This window comes from Dasypus novemcinctus, chromosome 26 (assembly GCF_030445035.2).
Source record: "Dasypus novemcinctus isolate mDasNov1 chromosome 26, mDasNov1.1.hap2, whole genome shotgun sequence".
Taxonomy (NCBI): domain Eukaryota; kingdom Metazoa; phylum Chordata; class Mammalia; order Cingulata; family Dasypodidae; genus Dasypus; species Dasypus novemcinctus.
In genome coordinates, this window is record NC_080698.1 from 5787790 (window position 1) to 5811695 (window position 23906).

Genomic DNA, 23906 nt, shown 5'->3' on the forward strand with positions numbered 1-23906 from the left:
TACACCACATTAGCAAACTGAAGGGAAAAACCACATGATCATCTCAATTGACACAGAAAAGGCATTTGACAAAATCCAGCATCCATTTTGATAAAAGTCTTCAAAAGACAGAAATAGAATGAAAATTCCTCAATCTCATAAAAGGCGTATATGAAAAACCCACAGCCAACATCATACTCAATGGGGAAAGGCTGAAAGCTTTCCCTCTAAGGTCTGGAATAAGACAAGGATGCCCGCTGTCACCATTGTTATTCAATATTGTACTGGAAGTTCTAGCTACGGCAATTAGACAAAAATAAAAAAATAAAATAAAATAAAGGCATCCAAATAGGAAAAAAGGAAGTAAAACACTCACTCCGTTTTCAGATGTCATGATCCTGTATTTTGAAAATTTTCAAGTTTCCACGACAAAGCTACTTGAGCTAATAAATGAGTTCAGCAAAGTAGGATACAAGATTAACACACAGAAATCAGTAATGTTTTTGTATGCTAGTACTGAATAATCTGAGGAGGAAATCAGGGGAAAAATTATATTCACAATAACAGCATCAAGACTCAAACATCTAGGAATTAATTAAATTAGTACAGGACCTATATGCAGAAAACTATAAAACAATGCTAAAATAAATTTTTAAAAAACCTAACAAATGTGTTCATGGATTAGAAAAATAAATATCGTGAAAATGCCAATCTTACCCAAACTGACTTATAGATTCAATGCAATACCAATCAAAATTCCAACAGCCTACTTTACAGAATTAGAAAAGGCAATTACTAAATTCATTTGGAAGGGTAAGTGTACCCGAATAGCCAAAAGCGTTCTAAAAAAGAAAAGCAACGTGGGAAGAATCTCACTGCTTGACATATTACGAAGCTACAGTGGTCAAAACAGCATGGTACTGGCATAAAGATAGACACATCGATCAATGGAACAGAATTGAGAATCCAGAAATAAACCCTCACCTATACAGTCAACTAGTTTTTGACAAACCTACCAACTCCATGTTACTGGGACAAAACATTCTCTTCAACAAATGGTGCAGGGGGAACTGGTTATCTATAACCAAAAGAATGAAAAGAGGACACCTATCTTACTCCCTCTCCAAATGGATCAAAGACCTAAATATAAAATCCAGGACCATAAAACTACTATTAAGTTGGTGCAAAAGGAATTGCTGTTTCAGATGGTGAATTTTAAATCATTAAAACTAGGCTCAAACATATCTTTATTAATTAAAACAGGAACCATTACAATCAACACATTTTTGTCAATGAGAAATAAGTTTGCTTATACTTGTAAAGATCTGTGCTTTGGAATTCGACGAACTCTTGGAAAGCATTTTACGCATCCTGCTGGTTGTGGAAGTGTTTTCCCTGCAAAAAGTTGTCGAGATGCTTGAAGAAGTAGTAGTTGGTTGGCAAGAGTTCAGGTGAATATGGAGGATGAGGCAAAACTTCGTAGCCCAATTTGTTCAGCTTTTGAAGCATTGGTTGTGTGACATGTGGTCTGACATTGTCGTCGAGAAGAATTGGGTCCTTTCTGTTGACCAATGTCAGCTGTAGGTGGTGCAGTTTTTGGTGCATCTCATGGATTTGCTGAGCATACTTTTCAGATGTAATGGTTTTGGCAGGATTCAGAAAGCTGTAGTGGATCAGATTGGCAGGTTTCTTGTACCTTATACCCAAAGCATGTGCAACCAAAGAAAAAACAGATAAACGGGACCACCTCAAAATTAAACACTTTTGCACCTCACACGACTGTGTCAAAAGGGTGAAAAAGAGCTGACTCAATGGGAGAAAATATTTGGAAATCATGTCTGATAAGGGTTTAATATCCAGGATATATAAAGGGATCTTACAACTAAACAATAAAAAGTCAAGCCACCCAATTAAAAAATGGGTAAAAGTCATGAATAGGCATTTGTCCAAAGAACAAACACAAATGGCAAAAAAAACACATGAAAACATGTTCAACATCACTAATGATTAGGGAAATGAAAATCAAAACTACAATGAGATATCATTTCACACCTATGGAATGGCCACTATTAAAAAGACAGAGAACTACAAGTGTTGGAGAGGATGTGGAGAGATAGGAACACTTATTCACTGTTAGTGGAAATGCAGAATAGTACAGTTAATGTGGAGGACTGTTTGGCAGTTCCTAAAGAAGTTTAATATAGACTTGCCACATGACCCTACAATACCACTACTGGGTATATATCCAAAAGAACTGAGAGCAGTGACACAAACAGACATCTGCACACCGATGTTCATGGCAGCATTATTCATGATTGCCAAAAGATGAAAGAACCCAGGTGTCCAAAAACCAAAGAATGGATAAACAAACTGTGATGTATTCACATGATGGAAGAGTACGCAGCTGTAAGAAGAAATGAAGTCATAAAGCACATGACAAGATGGATGAACCTGGAGGACATTATGCTAAGTGAAGTCAGACACGGAAGGACAAATACTGTATGATTGCGTTACTATGAACCAAATATATTGTATATTGTATGATGAAAAAGTTTTTATATGTATCCAGTACATTTGAGAAATGTTTGTTTTTATTCAACTGTGTTTTCTTTTTATTTTTTGTTTATATTTTCAATTATTAAATGTATAAAATAAAGTTTAAAAAAATTTATACAGAAACAAAAATAAGAAAGAGATCAGGAAAGCAGATGTGGCTTAAGCGATTGGGCTCCCGTCTATCATATGGGAGGTCCAGAGTTTGATTCCCAGGGCCTCCTGGTGAAGGCAAGCTGGCCTGCACTGCGAGCTGGCCCGAGTGGACAGCTAGTGCAGCAAGATGATGCAACAAAAAGAGACACAAAGGAGAGACAAGTGAGAGATGCATTAGACCAGGGAGCTGAAGTGGTACAAGAACCTGAGCACCTCAGAAGGTCCCAGGATTAGTTCCTGGCGCTGCCTAAAGGGAAGACAAGCAGACACAGAAGAAAGCACGAGAAGACACAAAGAACATACAATGAGGGGTGGGGGAGAAATAAATAAATAAATAAATCTTAAAAAAAAAAAAAAGAGGTCAGTCAGGTACATTACAAGAGATCAACTATATTCTATGTATCTTGAAAAAAAAGGTAATACCCCCCTCCAAAAAGAGATCAACTATATAGAAAAGGAAGTTGCAATAAAGGAAAGAGAGACCAAAAAAAAAACAAAAAAGGATTATGACATATAAAATCAATGGACAAAATGGCTAAAGACAGTACTGTCTTTATAGTAAAAACTCTGAAAGTTAATGGATTAAACTCCCCACCCAAAAGACAAAGACTGGCAGAATGAAAAAGCACAATCCAACTATGTACTGCTGACAGACTCACCTTAGACCCAAAGACAGAAATAGATAGAAAGGAAAAAGACAATGATAAAATTACTCAATTATAAAAATAAAATTATCAAAGTACAAAAAAAGTAAAATTATAAAAAATTCTCTTTCATGAATTATAACAAATATATCATACTGAAGCAGGCTAGTAAGATAGAGAATCAATAGATGCATCTGGAACCTGGCAAGAGGTCCATGTGGACATCTGTAACCCCAAGATGGCTGTGGGAAGACCCTCCCCCAAGATTCTGCCACTCAGATGACTTCCGCGGGAAGCCAGTAGCCCCGGATATTTCCCCCAAGGACATTATCATTGGGCCCTCGTGGGAGATTGATGGGGGAAATAAGCAATTAAAACAGTAAACAGCTGGAACTCCTTCCCTGCCATTAGCAAAGGGGTGGGATAATTAACAGTTCAAAAGGCAGGCACGGGGCCTAAGCTCGCTGTCCTGAGCTTACTCGCCTCTGGACCCGTCCTGCCCTCAGGATACCACTCTCGCCATTTTTCCTCTGCCATGTGGCCATGCAAGTAAACTGGGGACTTCAACCTATAATGGGAAACTGTAGCCTGTAAATCAGACCTCTTTATCACTTTCAGCCCCTTCCTCTCTCCCTGGGACCCCTGATCTATTCTCCCATTTCTCTTCCCTCCCTACCTAAATAAATTACTGGTCTAACTCATCAGGCATACTCTTGAAATTCATTTCTGCAGCATAAGTCAAAAACCTAAATAAAATCTGGTAACAATACTAATGCAAGATATTAACACGGGAGAGCTAATATGGGAACAGTGTATTTTTTTTTAAAGATTTATTTTATTCATTTCTCTCCCCTTCCCGCGCCCCGCCCCCACCCCGTTGTCTGCTGTGTCCATTTGCTGTGTGTTCTTCTATGTCTGCTTGCATTATCCAGCAGCACCCAGAAACGGCGTCTCTTTTTTGCTGTGTCATCTTGCTGTGTCATCTCTGTGTGTGCGGTGCCACTCCTGGGCAGCCTGTGCTTTTTTCACATGGAGTGGCTCTCCTTACGGGGCGTACTCCATGCATGTGGGTCTCCCCTATGTGGGGCGCCCATGCGTGGCACAGCACTCCTTGCGCATGGCAGCACTGTGCATGGGCCAGCTCACCACACAGGTCAGGAGGTCCTGGGGATTGAACCCTGAACCCTCCATATGGTAGACTGATGCTCTATCCGTTGAGCCACATCCACTTCCTGGAACAGTGTATTTTTTACATGATTTTTCTGTAAACCTACAACATCTGTATTTTTAAAAATTAAGTAAAAAAATATACAGGAGGAAGAGGTGTAGCTTAGCAGCCGAGTGCCTGCTTCTCATGTACAAGGTCCTGGGTTCAACCCCTGTACCTCCTTAAAAAATATATATATATGAAATTTAAAATTTCGTGATATTATTTTCTCTTGGCTTAGCATTAAGATCATCCAAACACTTAAAAAAAATTAACGGATTAAGTGTTCTGAGACCCTATAAGCACAACACATAGTAGCTAAAACTCAACATCATCAACTCCTTAGCAGATGCCACAAACATAAGCCAAGTAGGAGAAACCCTTAAAAAGGAGGGTTCTGTCTTTGGTCAAAATTTGTGTCAATTGCATATTTAATATTTTAACAAATCTAGTACTATGCTAGACTGTGTTGGAGGGCTGATCTGGTATCCTTCTTGAACTTGGCCTAGACATTAAATCATGCTTTAGAGTGATAGACACAAAATAAAAATGGATTCACAAGTCAGGTTTACAGCTTTAAAGAAAAATAAATGGTTCTTGCCCTGGCAGCTTTAGAAATGAATTTCATCAAGTAGAAAATTAATTTATATGACTTGGGCAATTCTTTAACTTAGTTTGTATAAGGATTCAAAGGTTTGCATATTTTATGCCCATTTTTAGATGTCTTAGGAAAACAAAGAAAGAACCATGAATCACTATTTGTTTGAAATATTTCAATTAAAAAAACCCAGAATGAGTCAGTAAACATTTTGAAAAAAGTTAGGGCGTGGCCCCAAGCCTCCCAGAGGAAAGATACCTTCTCTCCGGCCCGCCCTGCAGCCTGGAAGGCGCCCAGGCAGGCAGGGCGCCTGGCCATTGTACAGGAGCTTTTTGTGAAGAGGTCCACCCAGTTTCTTTCTCCACTGGGGAGTCTGTCTTCCTCTGCCTGCCTCTCCTCTGTCATATTCAATTTTCAACTTTGAAAGAAGAAAAAAGTAAAAACTGGCTTCCCCTCCTAAATTTGCCATCCTAACTGAAAATCGACTACCTTATAAGACCCAGTGAGTAGCACACATTCAGATTTCTAACACTGGATCTTCATCTCACCAAAATGCTGGGGCTTTGGGCAGTTCACGGAGGCTAACAGTTCTTCCCTTTCCCACAAGGGACTATTTTACCACCTCTGGGCTTTACTGATCTATTTTTAACATATACACACACAATATGTGACAGAACATGTTGCAAACGTTGGGGATCATTAGAGACCGCCTCTTGCCTGGCTAACAGGCGCTTCTTGCCCTTTCTACGAGTGTGGCTTATCTATGTAGCAATGACAAGGAAAACCACGGAGACAGCTTTAAAACCAGACCACGCAGATGATTAACTGGTAAAAAAAAATTCCACTATCCCAACTAGAATTCTAGAGCTGGAAGGGGCCTTAAAGACCATCAAATACCCGTTTTACAGACGAGGAAATCAAAGTCCCCTTGAGATGCTGAGTAAGGCCTAAGGTCGCACAGCGCCGTCTGGGGCAAGGCGTTGGGGATGGACATTGCCTGGGTGCCTTGAGGCCTGAGGCTCACAAAGCAGCTTTAAATTGCTTCGACTTTTACAACCCGCTGCGGGGCTACTCTGTAGAGGGAAGAAGCAAGGCCCAGCAGCCCGACAGGGTTCCAAGGGGAGGGAGTGGAGGAGGCGGGATTCCACCCCACTCCTCCCCACTCCACCTGCCACCAGAGCCATACCTTCCACCACATCTTTTTTGCAAAATGGGCATGGGGAGGAATGACCAAGCTGGCAACAGGAGCCCCTTGTTCCCCCATACATATTCCAGAAGGCTGAAGTCACTTCAACTCACCTTTAGCGTCTCCATCTCTCCAGCGACGGCAGTGGACTAGATCTCTAAGCTCTGTGACTTTTTTAAAAACCTGAGAAATGGGCTCTCTGCATGCTTTTCTTCCACTAGCAACCGGGAGCCCATAATACCCATTCTTTTTTTTTTAAAAGATTTATTTATTTATTTAATAACCCCCCTCCCCTGGTTGTCTGTTCTCTGTGTCTATTTGCTGCGTCTTGTTTCTTTGTCCGCTTCTGTTGTCGTCAGCAGCACGGGAAGTGTGGGCGGCGCCATTCCTGGGCAGGCTGCACTTTCTTTCACGCTGGGCGTCTCTCCTTATGGGTGCACTCCCTGCGCGTGGGGCTCCCCTATGCGGGGGACACCCCTGTGTGGCGCGGCACTCCTTGCGCGTATCAGCACTGCGCATGGGCCAGCTCCACACGGGTTAAGGAGGCCTGGGGTTTGAACCGCGGACCTCCCATGTAATACCCATTCTTTAAAAGAAAAAAAAAAAGCAGCATTCCTTCTTCCATGAGCCATTGTACTTCTCGCAGCTGCCTTTTTTTTTTTTTTTTTTTTTTTTTGAGGTACCAGGGCCAGGGATTGGACCCGGGGCCTCAGATGTGGGAAGCTGGCACTTGACCACTGAGCCACATTGGCTCCCCTGGCAGCTGCCTTTTTAACAGAGCTTCACGGCCACTGGATGACCTCACAACTCTGGGCCCTCAAAAATAACAGCCTTTCGGAAAGAGACAGTGAGGACAAACTGCCTCTTCCAGACTCTGGTCTGGCCTTTCATCAGGGGGGTAAAGAAGCAAAGGTCAAGGAGTCTCCCATAAACTGCTCCGAGGTGGCTAATGGGCTGTCTAGGACTGTCGGATGGTACCAGCTGCCACCTAGTTTTCTAGGTCTGTCGGATGGTGCCGACTGCCATCTAAGTAGTCGCTATGTTGCTGGCTCTCTTCATTACTCCTCCTTGCAGGAAGTCTGCAATGCAGCAGGGAAACCCTTACAAAGGATAAATTACTGATCTAGCTACCCAGTTAATGAGTATGATATTCTCATAGCACAGGCAACCGTTTGTAATCAAGTGCACGGCTCACCTGACAGCATACTGCCTTCTGGCCTGTCAGGGCGGCCTTGGAGACAGGGCGTGTGGCTTGGCTGTTGCCCCAGCATGGGGCTGCTGAACACAGGCCCGGCCCTGACCCTTGCCTGCTTCTTCCTGAAGGTCTGCCACCCTCCAGGCACTGGGAGGAGCACTAGATGTGCCCCACACTGTCTGACCCACACGTTTACACTATCTCACTCCTCCCCCACTTTCCCACCCCCTTTAGAGATGAAATGAGGCATGGAGAAGTTTGCTTAAGTTATACTTTCAGAAGTCGGAGAGACAGGATACATCTCCAAGACTGCGCTCACTCCAACGCCTGTTTTAGCCACTCACAACCATTGAATTTTGCCTAATAACTAGAAAACAAGGGGTGCTGCTGTCTCCACCAGTGGCCTCGGGTTACTTACATGTGCCTATGCATGGATGGTGCTATCGGGTGGGCTGCATGCAGTCACAAGCCTGAACTTAAGCAGCTTGGATTCTAAGGTGGGCCCCTGGCTGACCACTAGCCAACATTCAGAAGACTGACCCTGCCATAATCTAGGAAATCTCAGCCAGGAGAGTGACCCTAAGATTTAGCCCCCCAAATCTGCTGCTGAGGAACACTCTGTGGGACTGCCTTTGGGGCCTAGTACCAGGATGCTGCTTTTCCCGAGAGACCAACCAGCAAAGGTTCCCCACCCAAGGGTGTTGCAAATGGCACTTGGCCTCACATTGCGCCCTGTGCAGAGACACAGCCACTATGACATCACGTAAGCAAGAGCTGGCTTTTTTTTAGAGACTAAAGGCAAACGTGCTTGGAGGGATCTGAAAGAATAACCAGGGAAGAGAAAGTAGAAGCAGGTATCACAACTGTACCCAGGTTTCGTTCGATATGGGTTGCCATTTGGCTTTCAGGTCTCCCTTGATGCCACTTAGCCCTGGGGACACACTAAGTGGCCATGCAGGGAGCCTGGGACTGTGGAAACCAGGCTGCAGGGGGCAAGGGCCCTGCCCCCATCCTCCAGGCTGGCGGCTCTCTGGAGTCTGCTAGAGGGCTTTGGAAGTGGGTGGGAAGCCAATGTTAAGTGGAATGAAGACTGGGCTTGGAGTTGAGGGGCCAGAGTTCTACTCCCAGTCCTGCCATTTACTAACCTCATGATCTTGGGCAGAATATATACTTTCTATGGGCCTCTGTTTGCTCTTCAATAAAACGAGGGGGATGGTCCAGCTGACATGTGAAGGACCCAAGCAGAGCTGATTTTCTGATTCTTCTGTTCTCAGGAGCAAATTCGACATCTTTGTTCATGTCTTGGATTTTATACATTTTTACCAAAAGTTTCCCTTAACTTCTTTCCCCTATTTTTTGCTAATATACAAAAAAGGATATTATTTTTTAAAGGCAACATTTACTGGAACTGTCAACTTTCCTGAGTATGCTCAGGTTTTCCAATCAAATATGGCATGCAATCTCCTTTGGCATACTTAAATTTTTTTCAGAATGGGAAAAGCACTATCACATTAAATATTATAAAATGGCAGATGAGAGAAGTCTTAAAATCCAAAGTTAAACATGACCATTTTCCAATGTTTAAAAATTTGCATATCCAGGATCTGCTCTGAGTTTTACAACCTGCTAAGATATACATTTTAGGGTAAATGTACATGACCTTAGAAAGGTCAAGTGATTTGCTCAAGGTTATAAAGCAAGATAGCATCAAAGCCAGGATCTTTCAGCCATAGATCATTATTCCCCTAAGCTCTTCTAAACTCTTTGCTATTATTTCTCAGTTTAGAGACGCACAAAGTCAAAACTTATTGCATCGTATATACCAAAGTCAAAACTTATTGCAACGTAACTACGGTCAGAACTAACTTGCCCTACTAGGCTCATCTTTCTAAGGTAAGAGATCCATGCCACTCAAAAGCATTCCATCCCTACTGACCTGGAATAGGAGATACTCAGGTATCAGCAGAGAAAATCCAGATTCCAAATGCCAAGTCTCCACCACCCTTGAAGGCTATGGTTTGGAGGAAACTGTGACAAGACAGAGTTCTCATGGCATTTCAGTCATATTGTGATGCTTGATTGAATTAGGTGGGACATGAAACTAATAGCCTTCGCATCTTCACAGATGAGAGCCAGGGATGTCTGGGCCATTTGTCCCTGGAAATTTGCTTTTGAAAAGGAAGTAAAGGCCTAAAAATGCAAAAACAGGAAGCAACAAGAGGCAGCATGGCACTAGCCTTCTTTTTTCTCCCAACAGGTCAATATCTAGGCATTGCTACCTCAGCCTCAGTTCCTTTCTATGGTTCTCAGGGTGTGTACATGTGATTAAATCTTTCCAGATTTGGTAATCATTAAATGATCTTCTTTTCTCCTAACACTCTAATGAGACCTAGAAAGCACTCTGCCGCCCTCTCAAAATGGAGCACACCTAAAGAGCCCTCCGCCCATGGGAATAAGCCTTACCCATATATTCCCAAGTTAAAATTTCTAGAACAGTAAGATAGACACAGACCTGCTGGCCAGACCATGACAGGTTAGTTACATTTAGTATTCTTTAAGGCAAAGTACCAGCGAGAAAATGCAACATGTTTAAAGAAAAGAGAGCTATGCAGAAAATAGCTCCATTTGTGCTTTTCTGGGGTGCTGGGCTTATGGTGAAAATGCAAAGGAAAGGGCCTAAAACCTGGCCATGTCTCTTTAAGCCTGGGAATAAAATGGTGCCCTGCTGGGCTAAAAGGGCTCTCTGCAACTTCAGCACCACAGGGACTGGCACACCACCCCAGGGACTGCCCCAGCAATTCTGTAACTGGCTTTTTATTGCTTTAATTAACCAAGGCTGGGGGGACAGATTTACTCCATCTCTGTAGTGTTACTATGGCCCACTAGTGGCTAGGAACAGCTCCTCACCTCTTACATTTGATGTCTGGTCTGCACAATTAGCACCTTATTACAGGCTGGCCTCTCTTCTAATTACCATGTGTTTCAATTGAGCACTTAATTTTATGGTCTTGTTCATGCACTAGTTCAAGTGCCCGGGGTCCCCAACTATAATAGATTCCTAATTCCTTTTGGGCAGGTGCTATAGTTTGGATTTCTTTTCTCTCTCTCCAAGCCCACAAGATTGCCAGGGGCCTGCAGGCATGCAAACAGCACTTCCTGACTGTTTGAAGAACACGTGGTCAGAATCTGCATCAGATCTGCCGGCCCCTTTTGCTGGTGAGGGCTCTCCTCAGCCACTTCGAGAGAAGCTTTACTTGGCCTGAATCTAACTTTTTTCCTGATCTAAAGGAGTGGGCTGAAACAGACAAAGGAACTTCCCATCAGTACCGCATTCCATGCTCCTCTAGAGAAAAGGATTCAAGGGATGTGAGTTTATGCTGGAAATTGATTCCTTGCCTTTGGGATTAAAACTAACTATAATTTATAAGGCAGTGCCAATTCCATAATAAATACTGGTTGCCTTCATCAATACTCAGGTCAATGAAGTGGAGGGTCAATGGAAGGAGACCAGATAAGGTGATTGTTAGGAGTGCAGGGAGAGGAGCTACATTGGGTGGATTCAAATTCTGACTGCCAGTCTATGTCCTGCGACCTTGGTCAAAACACTTAATCTCTCTGCACCTCAGTTTCCCCATCTCTTAAACGGGGATAATAATAGTACCTGTCTCACAGAGTTGTTGTAAGGACTGAATGAATTAATCTCCGTAAAGTGCTAGAACAGTGCTTGGCACATAATAAGCACTAGGTAAGTTTGTGTTAAATAAATAGAGCACAGAGTTTTAGTATGAACAGACCTACAAAACAGTATGCCCCCCAAAGAATCTGACAGTGATAGGAAAACAAGCTGGTTTAATGGAACTATTTGCCATTCCTGGCTTCTTGGTTTTGGCTATCACACATTCTCTGAATTGCTTCAGTTAAGTGAAAAGAACTCTGAATTTTTGGATTTTTAAAATGTCTAATTCACTAACATAGCAAATGTGATAAAAATTTCTGGCAACATTTAAGTAGAACCATTAGGGAAGGTGCCATTGTTTTAATATAGAATTTAAAATGAACATTCTACTCTTATATCTCTCATACCTACTCAGACTAATATATCAGACATTGTTCATAACATCATTTAGCAAATAGTGTCAACCCTTCCAGCAAGGAACCTTTTGGGAGCTGTCAGGAGGACAGTTCAACTATATGTTCCATAATTTTAAAGACATATTGAAAGATTTTATATAAGGATGGCAACATGGTATCCAAGCTCAGACTTTTCCAGCTCCATGTCTTTTCTGATCTGTCAATTTGCTGCCCCCTTTTAAGTCCTCAATGCCCTCAGATATCCAAGTAACTAAAATCCCACTTCCAGGGTCTCTCCTTTCTTAGCAATCTCTAGCACAAAATACCGTTTCTAACATCAGCAATCCCTTGTTACCTCATCACATGGACTTCCTCACAGAAACACACAAAGGAATCTATGTGCCACAACAGGTGGGACACCTGTACCTCCATAAGGAGGAAACTATTCTGGTTTCACTGCACCCAGCTTTCCGGGAGGGCAAAGTCCAACCCTGTTAGATGTCTTCCCTGTAGGTGACAGAACTACGTATAAGAAACAACTGCTGCCCAGGCATCTAAGAAGAAGTGATCATCTATTTTGGGGTTCAACAACTAAAAGCCTATGAATGTGGGCAGACACTTCTCGCAGCACCTCTCAACCCTCTCTCTCCCAACCTCACTGCACCCACTGGTGCTGCCATCATCGCTCTAACCACCATGGTCTAAAGTTACGTTGGTCCTGGAGCCTCCCTCTCTGTTTGGGGTGCTTCTCTGGGCGGTTGTGTTTTACTTGTCTTAATGTTCCAAAGCTAGCAAGGAGTCCCATCCATAATGGTTTCCCAGTAGTTGTCTGTGAAAGTGTACCAAAACCACTATCTGAGACTCACAAACTGTTCTTTGGATGATCAAGCTATCAAGAGTTATTTACTTTCACTTTTGAGAACAGAGGGGTTCCTCAAAAGTGGGACATCAGGAAAAGTCATCAGATTCCCTCTCTTTTACAATCACTTTGTGTCAACTTGCCCCCATTAACCTACAGGGCCCTTTTACAACGTGCACAGTACCTTGTCTGCCCCGCCTTAAAGGGCTCCTACGGTGACCCCAGCTTCACCTTGCAGGTATCCTCTCTGAATACCGAGGTCCACACGCTGACTCGGCCACAGCACCAGACTGGCTGCCCCCACCCCCCGTCCTGAGCAGCCCCCGGTGATCACCCACATCGAGCTAGGGCTTCCAATCCCTACTGGGAAGGGCTGGGTGCGCCCCGGCACTGCGCCCTCCGCCAGCGCCGACTGCCTCGCAGCTACTTTCTTCCGGACAACGATCCGAAGACCGCCCGGAGCAAAGGGACCCTGCCAGGTCCTGGACTAGCATTCGGTCCGCCAGAGAGACGCGATTCCGCGGGGTGGGCGAAGGGTGGAGTGTCCTCCCCTACTGGCCCTTCCCACCGAGAACGATCTGAACAGGGCTTCATTGCCTCTTCTCCTCAACCATTCCAGGGACCAGGGAAATGGAGCGGGGGATGGGGGGGCGGAGAGTGGGGAGAGCGCCCAGGCCAGTCAGCACGGCCGGCCCCCCAGACTCGGGGTCACACACACACACGACCTGCTACCTCAACTCGAGCTCGGGGCACACCACGCGGCGCGCCTCTCCCACCGCGAGTCCCCGGGTCCCGGCCCGCGCCCCTCGCCTCGCCCCAGCTTCTTCACGCCAACCCCAGTCCCCCGCCCAACTGACCGTGAAGCCGGAGGCAGTTTCCCGGTGCCAGGCCCCCGGGGGGGCTCCCGCCGCCGCCGTCGCCTCTCCCCGGAGCCCCCGGCCCGGGACCCGGCCTCCTGCGGCGATGGCTGTCCGCCTCGCGGTGCCGCAGCTCCCGGGACTCCGCCAGACACTGGACGGCGCGCAGGTGAAGCCCATCGAGCTCCCGGCGGCGGCGGCGGCGGCGGCGGCGGGAGGGGCCCGGCGCACGCTGATGACGCGCAGGCGCGGCGCGGCGGTGACGTGCCGGCGCAGGCCGGCCTGGCAGCATGGCGTCGGTGGCGCTGAGCGAGGCGGAGAAGGTGTACATCGTGCACGGCGTCCAGGTAGCGCGGCGGCGGCCCCGGCTGCCCTGGGCTCGCTGTGGGGAGTGGCGGGGCCGCCGCGGGGGCCGTCCCGCGGTGCAGGGCCCTGAGGCCGGGGCGGCCGGAGCCAGCAGCGTCGGCGTGGTGGTGTGGAGGACCCGGCTTCCACGCAGGTCTGCTGGCGTTCAGGCAGCTGTCGGGCCTACAGGGCTCTGAACCCGGGTGGGAGGCGCTCCCCGAGACCTCTCTTCAGTGAAGGCGCACCGCCCTCCGGGCCATCTCTTAGGCCTTCGCGTGTTCTCTTCTTTTACCGAGCCTTCGTTTTCTCTTACAGGGAATGGGGGTGAAGTGGGGGTTCCTGGCCCACTTTTCCTCACCCCGTGGTTGGGAGGCGCAGAGGGAGCATGCATCCGAGGTGACCGCGCTCTGCAAATAAAAGCCGCTTTACAGATAAAGGGGGAGGGATGTTACGGGTTAAAAAGCGGCCCCGCGGTCGGGGGTATGATTGTTGCTGCTACCTATTTTGCCAATGGAGAACTGAGGTCCCCAGAGGCAGCCAGAACCCAGCCTCTTCTGTGCTCAGTCTTCCACTCCTGGTTTTGACTCCCCGAAGAGGAGAGTTGGAGGACGTTGGACTTGGTAATGGATTCCCTCTTGGGCCCATTCCCCACTTGGGATGCCGTGGTGCAGTCCGCCCGTCCCAGTTCTTCAGCCCAGTTCTCGCTAGAGTCCCTCCCCTTCCTTCACGGCCTTGCCCTGCGGAGGCCTCCTACAGAGCCGGTGGTCCTGTGCCATAACCGTCAGGCTCAGGCGGCCAGCTATCAGTGAAGCTCTGCAATGATGAGTTAAGCGCGTGTCCTTTTTGAAATCGTGCCCTGCTGTTGTTGTTGATAGTTACAGATGAAGAAATGTTCATATTTGGCTGACAGGTTGCATGTTAGACCTGAATAACAGAGTCAGAACTCACAGTTCCATGAGCTTGTGTTTAACCTTCAGGTCAGGATTAGTGGGATATGTGTGTGTTATTGGGTAACATGTATGTTATTTGTGTTTGGGGACAGGATATGTCAGTGTTCACAGAGAAACTGAATTTACCTTTCCCTATCTTAATTTTTTGCCACTTTTCAGGTGATTTTTTTTCTTTTCAAAGATGCTTCTTGGGGGAGGCATTAAGCATCACATTTTGCCTCAAAGTCTAAAATCCTTTGTTTCTTTCTTTGCTACCCCAGCCATGAAAAATGGATTCCACCGTGCAGCCTGTTTTTTCTCACATTCCATCTCTGACAGTGGCACCAAAGAATGTAGGAAAGCCAAGTGTGTCCTCCTTGTCTGTTACCTCTCAAGGTTAGAGGCGTCACTCGAACAGCCTCAGTTTCCATGGCAACTCACTAGCTATCCCACAGCCTATCAGAGACCCACTTTATTACACATCTTTTACATGATGAGTGCTGTGGGGAAGCCAAAAAATATAAGCATTTCTGGCCCATGAGATGCTTAAGATCTAGCTTGGGCAAAGTTGTTTGCTTTTATTCACCATTGTATACCCAGCCCCTGGCAGATTATGTGGGAAACAGGGCACTGAAACATATTTGTGTGGACATAAATGAAGGCTACATAAGAGAGACAGGAGAAAGGAATAACATACGGGCAATGGACTATAAGGGATATGCCATAAGATACGTACCAAGGGAGTGGTGTAGTTAGTGTGGGTGAAAGGAACAAAAGATAACTGGCTCTAATGCTCTGGAAGGCATCCTTAGGGCATCATATGCTACCCTAAATCCATGGCAGGTGTCCCTCCTATGTATCTTCAGGACTCAGTATTTATTCTTCCCTGGTAGAGGAGGTTTTAAGTCTCAGATCTCTTCTAGCATGCTCTGAGGTTTGGACAGGTCAAAGCACGGTAGTAAGGAGCTTATATCACCTTAGAGGATCATACTGAGCCTGAAATCCTCCCAGGTGTGTTGGGTTAGTAGCTTAGTAGCACAGACTTGTCCGTGTCTACTCAGGAGTGAAAGGCTGTGTTACTTGAGTGGGAAGAACAGCAGTTCTGAGTCCAGAGTTATATGCACTTCCCCTCTGTCTCAAGCAGAGCACTGAAACTTAGTGCTTCAGAGTCTTCGTCTCTGAGTTGAGGGTACTTCTACCTCTCTCCAGGGTTTATGAGGATTCTGTGGGCTATAATACCTGCCCCCAGAAGCAGAGGAAGGGGACTTGATAAGGTTGGGGTCAGTCCCATGATTTAGATGAGGAAACCAGCTGAGAACCATTGAGGAACTTGTTCAAGGGCATGCGGCTGGTATGTGACAGTAGAGAGTCAAATGTAGTTAGAAGGTGACTTTCCACCACCCTGCACCCAAGTGGAAGGTTGTGCTCACAGAGGCGATGGCCCTGGAAAATGCCAGGAGTCCTCCCAGCAGCCACAAGCCCCTTACCTAGAAAGCTGCTCTCAGGTCCTCAGTGGAGGACCGGCCTCCACCCCGTGGTTTTGTCCTGCAGCTCTTGACAGCCCTATTGATTTTTAAAATGGAGCTTTCCCTTCAGGGCAGCCCCTGCTCAAGTGTTCACACATGACGAATTCTTTTCCTCCTGAGTCCTGTAGATAAATAAAATTGTGGTGGATTCCCAGGCACCAAGCCAGGCCAGGCAGGCTTGGGCAATTTCCCAAAGCTTTTATAAGGAAATTGTATTTAAAAAGTTGTCCTGGACGCAGTGATTCATGGACTTGACTTGCTGTTTTTTGTTTTCTTTTGTTTTTCTCCTATTCTTTTGGATGCTGTTTGTCAATGAAAATTTATTTGTTTTATGTGGCCTTGGAAAGGCATTTTTGACGGGTTTCATTTATCTCCTGTTTGTTTCCTGAGCCTTTTCCACTGAGGTTTCCCCGGGGAGCAAAGAGGGTGATTTAACAGTTGGGGGAAGAATGCTGGAAAGACAGATTTGGTGAGGCTTGGTCTTCCGACCCGCCACCAGCCCCATCCTGGAACATGTGGGTTGTCATACAAAGGAGAAGTGTGGCTGGATCTTTCCAGAATGGGTGGTATTTAAAAGCAGTAGTTGGAAGCCCTGTGCTGCGTGGCTTCTTGCTTTGTCGTCGTCATCGTCATCAGGAGCACTTGGCATACCCAGCCAGGTTCTCCTTGGAGAGGAGCCTGTGCTGGCTCCCTGTGTGAAGAGACCTTTGGGATGCAGGAGGCTGTGTGGAACAGTGGTGAAGAGCCCTGGCCTGGAACTTAAATTGTGGCTGGCCACTTACAGACTGTGTGACCTCGGGCATATCATTTAGCGTCTTTCGACCTCAGTTTCCCTGTTTGTAAGATGAACTGAATAATACTCTCTCACGGGGTAATTGTGGGGATTAAATGAGTAAACTGTCATGCTGCTAGCACATCACCTGAGGTAGAGTTAATGTGTTTTGCCAATAATTGCTGCCAACTTAACTTATAGTTCTGTAGAATTAGAGAAGCACATTTGAAACCATCTATTATAAATAGGGAAGCAACCAGTCCTGTGAGGGGACCTGCCCCAGGGCAAGCACTAGTTAACGGCACGTGTGTGGTGATCACTCTCACTCGGCCTCTGTCCGTACTCACAAAGGGTTCCTTGTAATGTAGGTGTTTCTGGAGCAGGTTTTCCCTCTCCTAGCTGAGCACACCTGCGGGCTAGGGCAAACTGGGGCATCAGAGATTGCCCTAGAAAGCTTTCAGCCTCTTTGGGTGGGGGTGTGAGGCAGAGTTACATAGTTGTAGGATCCTTCCAGGAGGAGGGGTGCTTTATGGAGCTCAGCCAGGCAGGCTCCCCTCTCCTAGACTTGAAAATCTGTTGATGTTCAAGTGCAGGTCATCCAGTCTCAAGATAGTGATTGCCTTGAGGGGAGGGAATGGGCTGGGGGTAGATGGGCTGCAAAGAGGACTTCAACTTGATTTATGATGTTCATTTTGCTCTCATTTGAAGGGGAGTGAGGGAGTGAAAGAGCTGAAGCAAATACAGCAGATGGTAGTAGTTAGTTCTGGGGGGAAGGAGGGAGAGCCCTGCAGTGTTTTGCTTTTCTATATTTACTTAATTTCTCGAAATAAAAAAAAAGTGTCTTATGTGCAGTTAGCCAGACAGTTTAAAGGTAAGTTTTTCAGATAACTACATACTTTAGAACAGTGTTTTTTTAACTTGTTGGGGGGTATCTAAATCATTAGTTAATTCTTTTTCTGGCGGAAAAAGGTTACAAAGAATGAGGAAGATCTATAGGAGCTGATGGGGAGTGCTTTCCTGGATATGTTTTTAAGTTAAAAAAAAAAGCAAAGTACAAAATAGTATCTATGGTGTGTCATCATTCTTATAAGAAGGAAGGGATTGTTAAAAATTTGCTTGTATCTTTCAGTTGTGCAAAAGAAATACAGGAAGGATAAATCTGAAACTTAGGAGAGCGATTCCATACCTGGGTAGGTGAGAAAGGAGTAGAGAGAAAGCAGGGATGAAAACAGGGTAGTAGGAATAAGGAGAGAGGGACATTTCTCTGAGCATCCTTTTTCCAATAGCCTGGACTCTTACAGCCTTAGTGATGGTCCACATATCCCCAAATAAATAAATTAGAAGTAACCAGAAAGTGGGGTAACTCAAATTGGAATACAAATAGTTCCAAATGAGCCTGTGTTACAGATGAATAAGGTAAGCACACTGCAGGACAAGGGAGAAGAAAAGGTCTAACCTAAGTAACTGGAAAACAGGTTTTAGAGTGGGTGTTGCAAGGCTCAAGACAAAAGAATTCTGTACAAATGCTGTACTCTGTTAGTGTGTTTGTTTCCCACTGGGGTATGGGTTAGAGTGCTGATAGTCCTTTGTGTGTATACCAAGACTGTAGCTATGAGAGCTGTATTTTTCTCCTTGTCTGAGAAGGAAGTTAAAAATAGAAAAAGGAGTGAAGCAGACTTGGCCCAGTGGTTAGGGCGTCCGCCTACCACATGGGAGGTTCACGGTTCAAACCCGGGGCCTCCTTGACCTGTGTGGAGCTGGCCCATGCGCAGTGCTGATGCGGGTAAGGAATACCCTGCCATGCAGGGGTGTCCCCCGCGTAGGGGAGCCCCACGTGCAAGGAGTGCGCCCCGTAAGGAGAGCCACCCAGTGCAAAAGAAAGTGCAGCCTGCCCAGGAATGGTGCCACACACACAGAGAGCTGACACAACAAGATGACGCAACAAAAAGAAACACAGATTCCCGTGCTGCTGACAACAGAAGCAGACAAAGAACACGCAGCAAACAGACACAGAGAACAGACAATGGGGGGGGGGGAGGGAAAAAAAGCAGTAAAAAAAAATAAAAGGGTGAAAAAACTGAAAAAAAAGAAAAAGGAGGAAGGTTAGTGTGAACCCCATGATGCTAGATTTGAGTAGTCATTGTGAACGCAGGGCTTCTTAAGATATATATTGATAGAAATGTTGTAACAATAAGTTGTTATTAAGTCATATAGTAATAAAATAGATGTGTGTGGATGTGTGGCTCAGTATGCATACATATATTATCTCACTCTGTCTGCTCAGAAGTTCTAGAAGCAGTTGCTATTCCCATACTTAGCACCCAGATCCTGGTTTTTAAATGGCATTGTCTAATCAAAGGAACCAGGGCTCTTGAGAGAAATGGCTGCTTCTGGGGTTGGGGCAGGGAAAATATGAGGGACTGGAACATCTTAAAGTGCCAGAAAATAAAGTGCCCATGAAAGGTTAATGGTATGTTGAAAAGACGCAGGAACCAACCTAAAAGAGCGCCCAGTGGCCAAGTCTGGACTGCTTTGAACAACAACAAGAAAGAATAGTACCGAATTATAACCCATAGCTTAAAATAAATACCTGTGAGTTATGTTGATAAATAATTGGCGAAGGAAATAAAGGGAAGAAGGGACAGCTCTTTCTATAGAAGAAGTCCAGTTAATAAATGACAAAGGAATGAAGGAAATAGAGAATCACCACTAGGCAAACATCACGGTCATAATTGTTGCAGGCAAAATCCCCTGGTGGGTGCTGAGTTTAGTAGGAGGAAGTTGGAGGAGAACAAGATATTTACACAGTCTCAAAGTATTTTCTCCCAAGACAGTAAGGCCAAAGGGAAGTTTTTTGCAGTGGAGAAGACCTGGCAGACAGTTCCTAACCAAGGATGGAAGTCAGCGTCACCAGTAGTGAAACACTGGCATCACGTGGTCTGAGATGACTGGTGGAAACGGCATGGCATCGCTCTTATGGTGCTCTTGCTGACCTCTACCCTCAGTCTAACCCTGAGAAAACAACAGAATAACTGACTAGTACTCCCCAACAGTGTCAAGGTTTGAAAGAGGAAAAAGGGAAGAGGAGGAGCTGTCTCAGAGGGAAGGAGGCTGAGGAGACCTGACAGGCAGATGCAGTGTGGTCCTGGATGACCCCTGGGCCAGAAGGCATGCGTGGACAAACAGGTGGAACTGGAGTAAAGCCTGTGGCTTTGTTGATAGTACTGGACGACTGTTAATTCAGGTGTTGGTAGTTCTACTAAGGTTATGTATGTGGTCAGCAGTAGGGGAAGCCAGGTGAAGAGTTGATGGGAACTCTACTATTTTTGCAGCTTTTTATAGGCCTAAGTTATTTAAGCGTAACTCTTGACGTAGTTAGCAGTGGGCAGGCCACAGGACCCCTGAAGCCTGTCTTCTGCAGCAGAGTTGGACTCTGCCTATGAAGGACAAGGTTCTGGGCTTGGTGGGCCGTAAGTCTCTCTTGAAACTCCTCTGGCCGTAACACAGAAGCAGCCCTAGACAATACATAGAGGACGGGTGTGACGTGTTCCAGGAAACTTGGTTACAAAAGCAGGGTTGTCCTGCTCAGGATAAGGCCCGTTTTAGAAGATATCAGCTAGGTTTTGTTTTAGCTGTTTACAGAGTGATCTTTTTGAGTTCTGGGATAGAAGGACTGCTGATGAGACAGTTGACCCTGTAGCTCTGATGGCTTGTACTTGATGCAGTTTGAAGAATTGCAGATTTGGAGAAGTGACTTACTTTGTCACTGATAGAGATCACAAATGTATGTTAACTATTTCTGGGACTAATTCATCCACCCAGAGCTCACACACTCCACATCTTTCATCTGAACCACCTCCAAAGAACTAAGAAGAAGAAAATAGTGTAACTATATCCTTGTCTCCATCTTCTGAGCTGTCCCTACCATGAACTCTGGACTCCAGTTTTATATATAATTGAATACTATTTAATCTGTTTTTTATTTTAAATGAAAAGGCACAACAGCAAAAAAATTTTTTTTAAAGTTTTGTGTGCTTGCTCTTCATAGTGGTGTGTAGTGTGAACTTGATCTACTCTGTGTGGTGGTGTATCGTGTGAACTGGGCCTGCTCTGCGTGGTGGTGTGTAGTGTGAACTTGACCTCCGCGTGGTAGTGTGTTGTGTGAACTGGGCCTGCTCTGTGTAGTGGTATATAGTGTGAACTTGACCTGCTCCGCGTGGTGGTGTGTAGTGTGAACTTGGCCTACTGTGTAGTGGTGTGTAATGTGAACTGTGCAGTCATACAGCCCTGGAAAGGAAACCTGCCTTTGCCCTTACTAAGTTTTAGGGCCTTGGAGAAGTCACTTAGTCTCTCTGAGTCTCCGTTTTCTCATACGTCAGTCGGCATTGTTGTTTGCTAAGGGCTAAGAATTTCAGGTGGCCCACTGAGAGCAAAGGAGACGCTGTACTGCGTGTTCCCTGGGGATCTCAGGAGCGGGTCTCACAGCCTCCGCTTTGTGGTGGTTGTGCTCAGGAGGACCTCCGTGTGGACGGCCGTGGCTGTGAGGACTACCGATGTGTCGAAGTGGAAACTGACGTCGTGTCCAACACCAGCGGGTCTGCCAGGGTCAAGCTGGTGAGTGCAGGGGCCACGGTCTGTGCCCAGGTGGGGGGGTGGGGAGGCCTTAGCCACCAGCTGCAGGTCCTCTGGGCGTTAGGAGTGTGGATAGCTCCTGGGGAAGTGGGAGAGCCAAGCCATACCAGGGAGGGGGTCTCTCCAGGTCTGAAGGACCCTCACCTTTCCCGCGAGCCCCTTTCCAGGCCCAGGACTGCTCCAAGGACAGGCCCTCAGGGGGGTGTGCCTGGGAGAGGAGGGAGCTGGGGGTGCTTGGCTGGACGCCCCGAGTGAGGACCCTTCACATATGTGTCCACAGGGCCACACGGACATCCTGGTGGGAGTGAAAGCAGAAATGGGGACGCCAAAGCTGGAGAAACCACACGAAGGCTACTTGGAGTTCTTTGTGGACTGGTCAGTACATGAGTTTTGTTTTTTTTTTTTAAACAAAATAGTTTAAAAGATGAAGATTCAAAAATGAATCAATGAACCTCTGGTTTCCTGTTGTGCCCTTGCGCCCACTCTTACTTTGTGTTTTCTTAGTTGTCTCCTGTCTAGCCAGCAGCCATTTACTGAGTTCCTCTTATGTGCCAGGTGCTGGGATAGGTGTAAGGAGATCTTGGCTCTAGTCCCGCTCTTGTCCAAATCACCTGGCCCTCTTTGGGCTTCAGTTTCTCTGTCTGAAAAAGGGGGACATCTGCCAGGCATCCCAGGCCATGCTTGTTACGAGGGTAAGGATCGTTTGGTCTTAGAGGCTGTTTCTCTTCCTGCTCTTGCTTTGCAGAAAACTATTCATGACGTGCTGGGCAGAGTGAGGTGTGGGGCGAGCCAGGTGCTCCGTTGGCCAGCAGCCGAGCCCGTGGCAGCGGGGCAGCGGCACGGGTGCTGGGACTCTGCAGCCTCTGCAGTCAGTTGGCCTTGGGCCAGAACCTTGGCTCCTTTTCTGGCTAGCTCTGCGCCCTCAGGCAGGTTACTCCGTCTTCGCATTCGTTTATAGAATGGAGATAATAACGTGGTGATGAGGGAGTGCAGTAATGAAGCTAGAGCACCCAGCACAGTACCTGGCTCCCAGAGGGCTTTTGGCAAATAGTAGTCCTCTCCCTCCCACACCTGTCTCTCCTGGGAATGGGCGCTTTTTACCCAGTTGCTGGTCAGGCCTTCGCTTGCCTGTTATGTTGTTTCTAGTCCGGCGTGACAGCAGGCCTCCTTGAGGTGGTTCATGGTCTCTGTGGGCTCGTGCCAGGGCAGGTATGCAATATTGATGCTGTATTGGTTTTCAAGACCACCCCCACATTTGGAGATTTGCTAGAAGAACTTACAGGATCCAGCATGTAGTTGTACTGATTGCTGAAATTTACTAGAGCCATGAAAACACAGCAACAGTTAGGCACTGTTTCTGCCCAGAGAAGCCCATTAGAGACTCGAGGCCCGAGGATTTTAGTGGGTGTTGGTCATATAGGCGCCCTCTGCTTAGCACCTGCCGAAATTCCAGACTCCCACAGGGAAAGCAGGTGTTCATCATAAGCCATAGTTTTTGCACAAACAGCAGACTCATTGAGCCGCCCTTATTGATGAGCTGTTGACTGAGAGCACTCCACGAGCCTCGTCTCCAGATGCCAGTGGAACCCACCTTGCAGGCAGGCGCTGCTAAAGATAGCAGCCTCAGGCCTGCTTTCTTAGCCCTTCTCTGTGTGGATGCCAGCTCACATTCAAATAGTCTTTTCAGTCTTCTCTGCCAAGCACAGAAGTTAATGCTCACAGTACTCCTGTGAAATAGGTATTACCATCTGCCCCCTTTGGACATGGCAGAGGGCCAGCCGTGGAGGGGCATGCTCCTCTCCAGCAGTCTGCCTCCACTCCTCCCGGCCCACTGCCCTCCCCCTTCCTCTCCCTGTTCTCCGAGCTGCCCTCACGCTGAGCTGTCGGTGGAAGCGGCCCATCCTTGGAGTTCCTATGGATGACAGTGACCTTGTCGGGCCCCCGCTTATCCCTTTCTGGCTGCTGAAGGACACACAGTGCCCTCCTGGCCCCAGCCTGCCTGATCCAGCGCCATAACCGTCACTGAGGAGCAGATGCCGTGTGTGAGAAACCAGCTTGCTATCCTTTTCTTCCCCTTCATTATCTCCTGCCTCATTTGTCTTGGCCTGGCCAAAGACACGCAGCATGGCCACACCAGAGAGGGCGCTGCCCTCAGATGCTTGTCCTGGGCAGATGCTTCATTGTGGCTGCATGTCTGACCCTCACACGGCTCCAGGTTAGCCTGCTGCTCTTGCCTCTTTCTCCAGCTGCAAGGGAGGAGACTCCAGGGTGAGAGGAGCGGCTTCTTCTCCTAGGACCTGACACCTGGCAGTGGCCCACTCCCAGCCCAAGTGGCTGCCTGCTGGCGTCTCCTTTTTAAGTCTAGAAGGCCCTGCACAGGCCCAGGAGCTCCCCTCC

The 23906-nt window shown here is 46.7% G+C and overlaps 2 protein-coding genes across 6 annotated transcripts in view; one reads left to right on the top strand and one right to left on the bottom strand.

The window, feature by feature from the left end:
* Positions 1–13505, bottom strand: part of ZDHHC3 (zinc finger DHHC-type palmitoyltransferase 3) — a 61434-nt gene extending 47929 nt beyond the window's left edge. For 2 of the 5 annotated variants that reach the window (XM_004476770.5, XM_004476771.5), the window contains exon 1: positions 13306–13505. The gene's annotated coding sequence lies outside the window, so the exon portion shown is untranslated. The remainder of the gene's footprint in view (positions 1–13305) is intronic. The other 3 variants (XM_004476772.5, XM_004476773.5, XM_004476774.5) reach the window with 3 other exon arrangements.
* A 54-nt stretch (positions 13506–13559) lies between these two features.
* The window catches only part of EXOSC7 (exosome component 7), a 30241-nt gene continuing 19894 nt past the window's right edge, over positions 13560–23906 (top strand). The window contains exons 1-3 of the mRNA XM_004476775.4: positions 13560–13652; positions 21390–21491; positions 21790–21884. Coding sequence (XP_004476832.1) covers positions 13596–13652; positions 21390–21491; positions 21790–21884 — 254 coding nt within the window. The 5' untranslated portion in view covers positions 13560–13595. The remainder of the gene's footprint in view (positions 13653–21389; positions 21492–21789; positions 21885–23906) is intronic.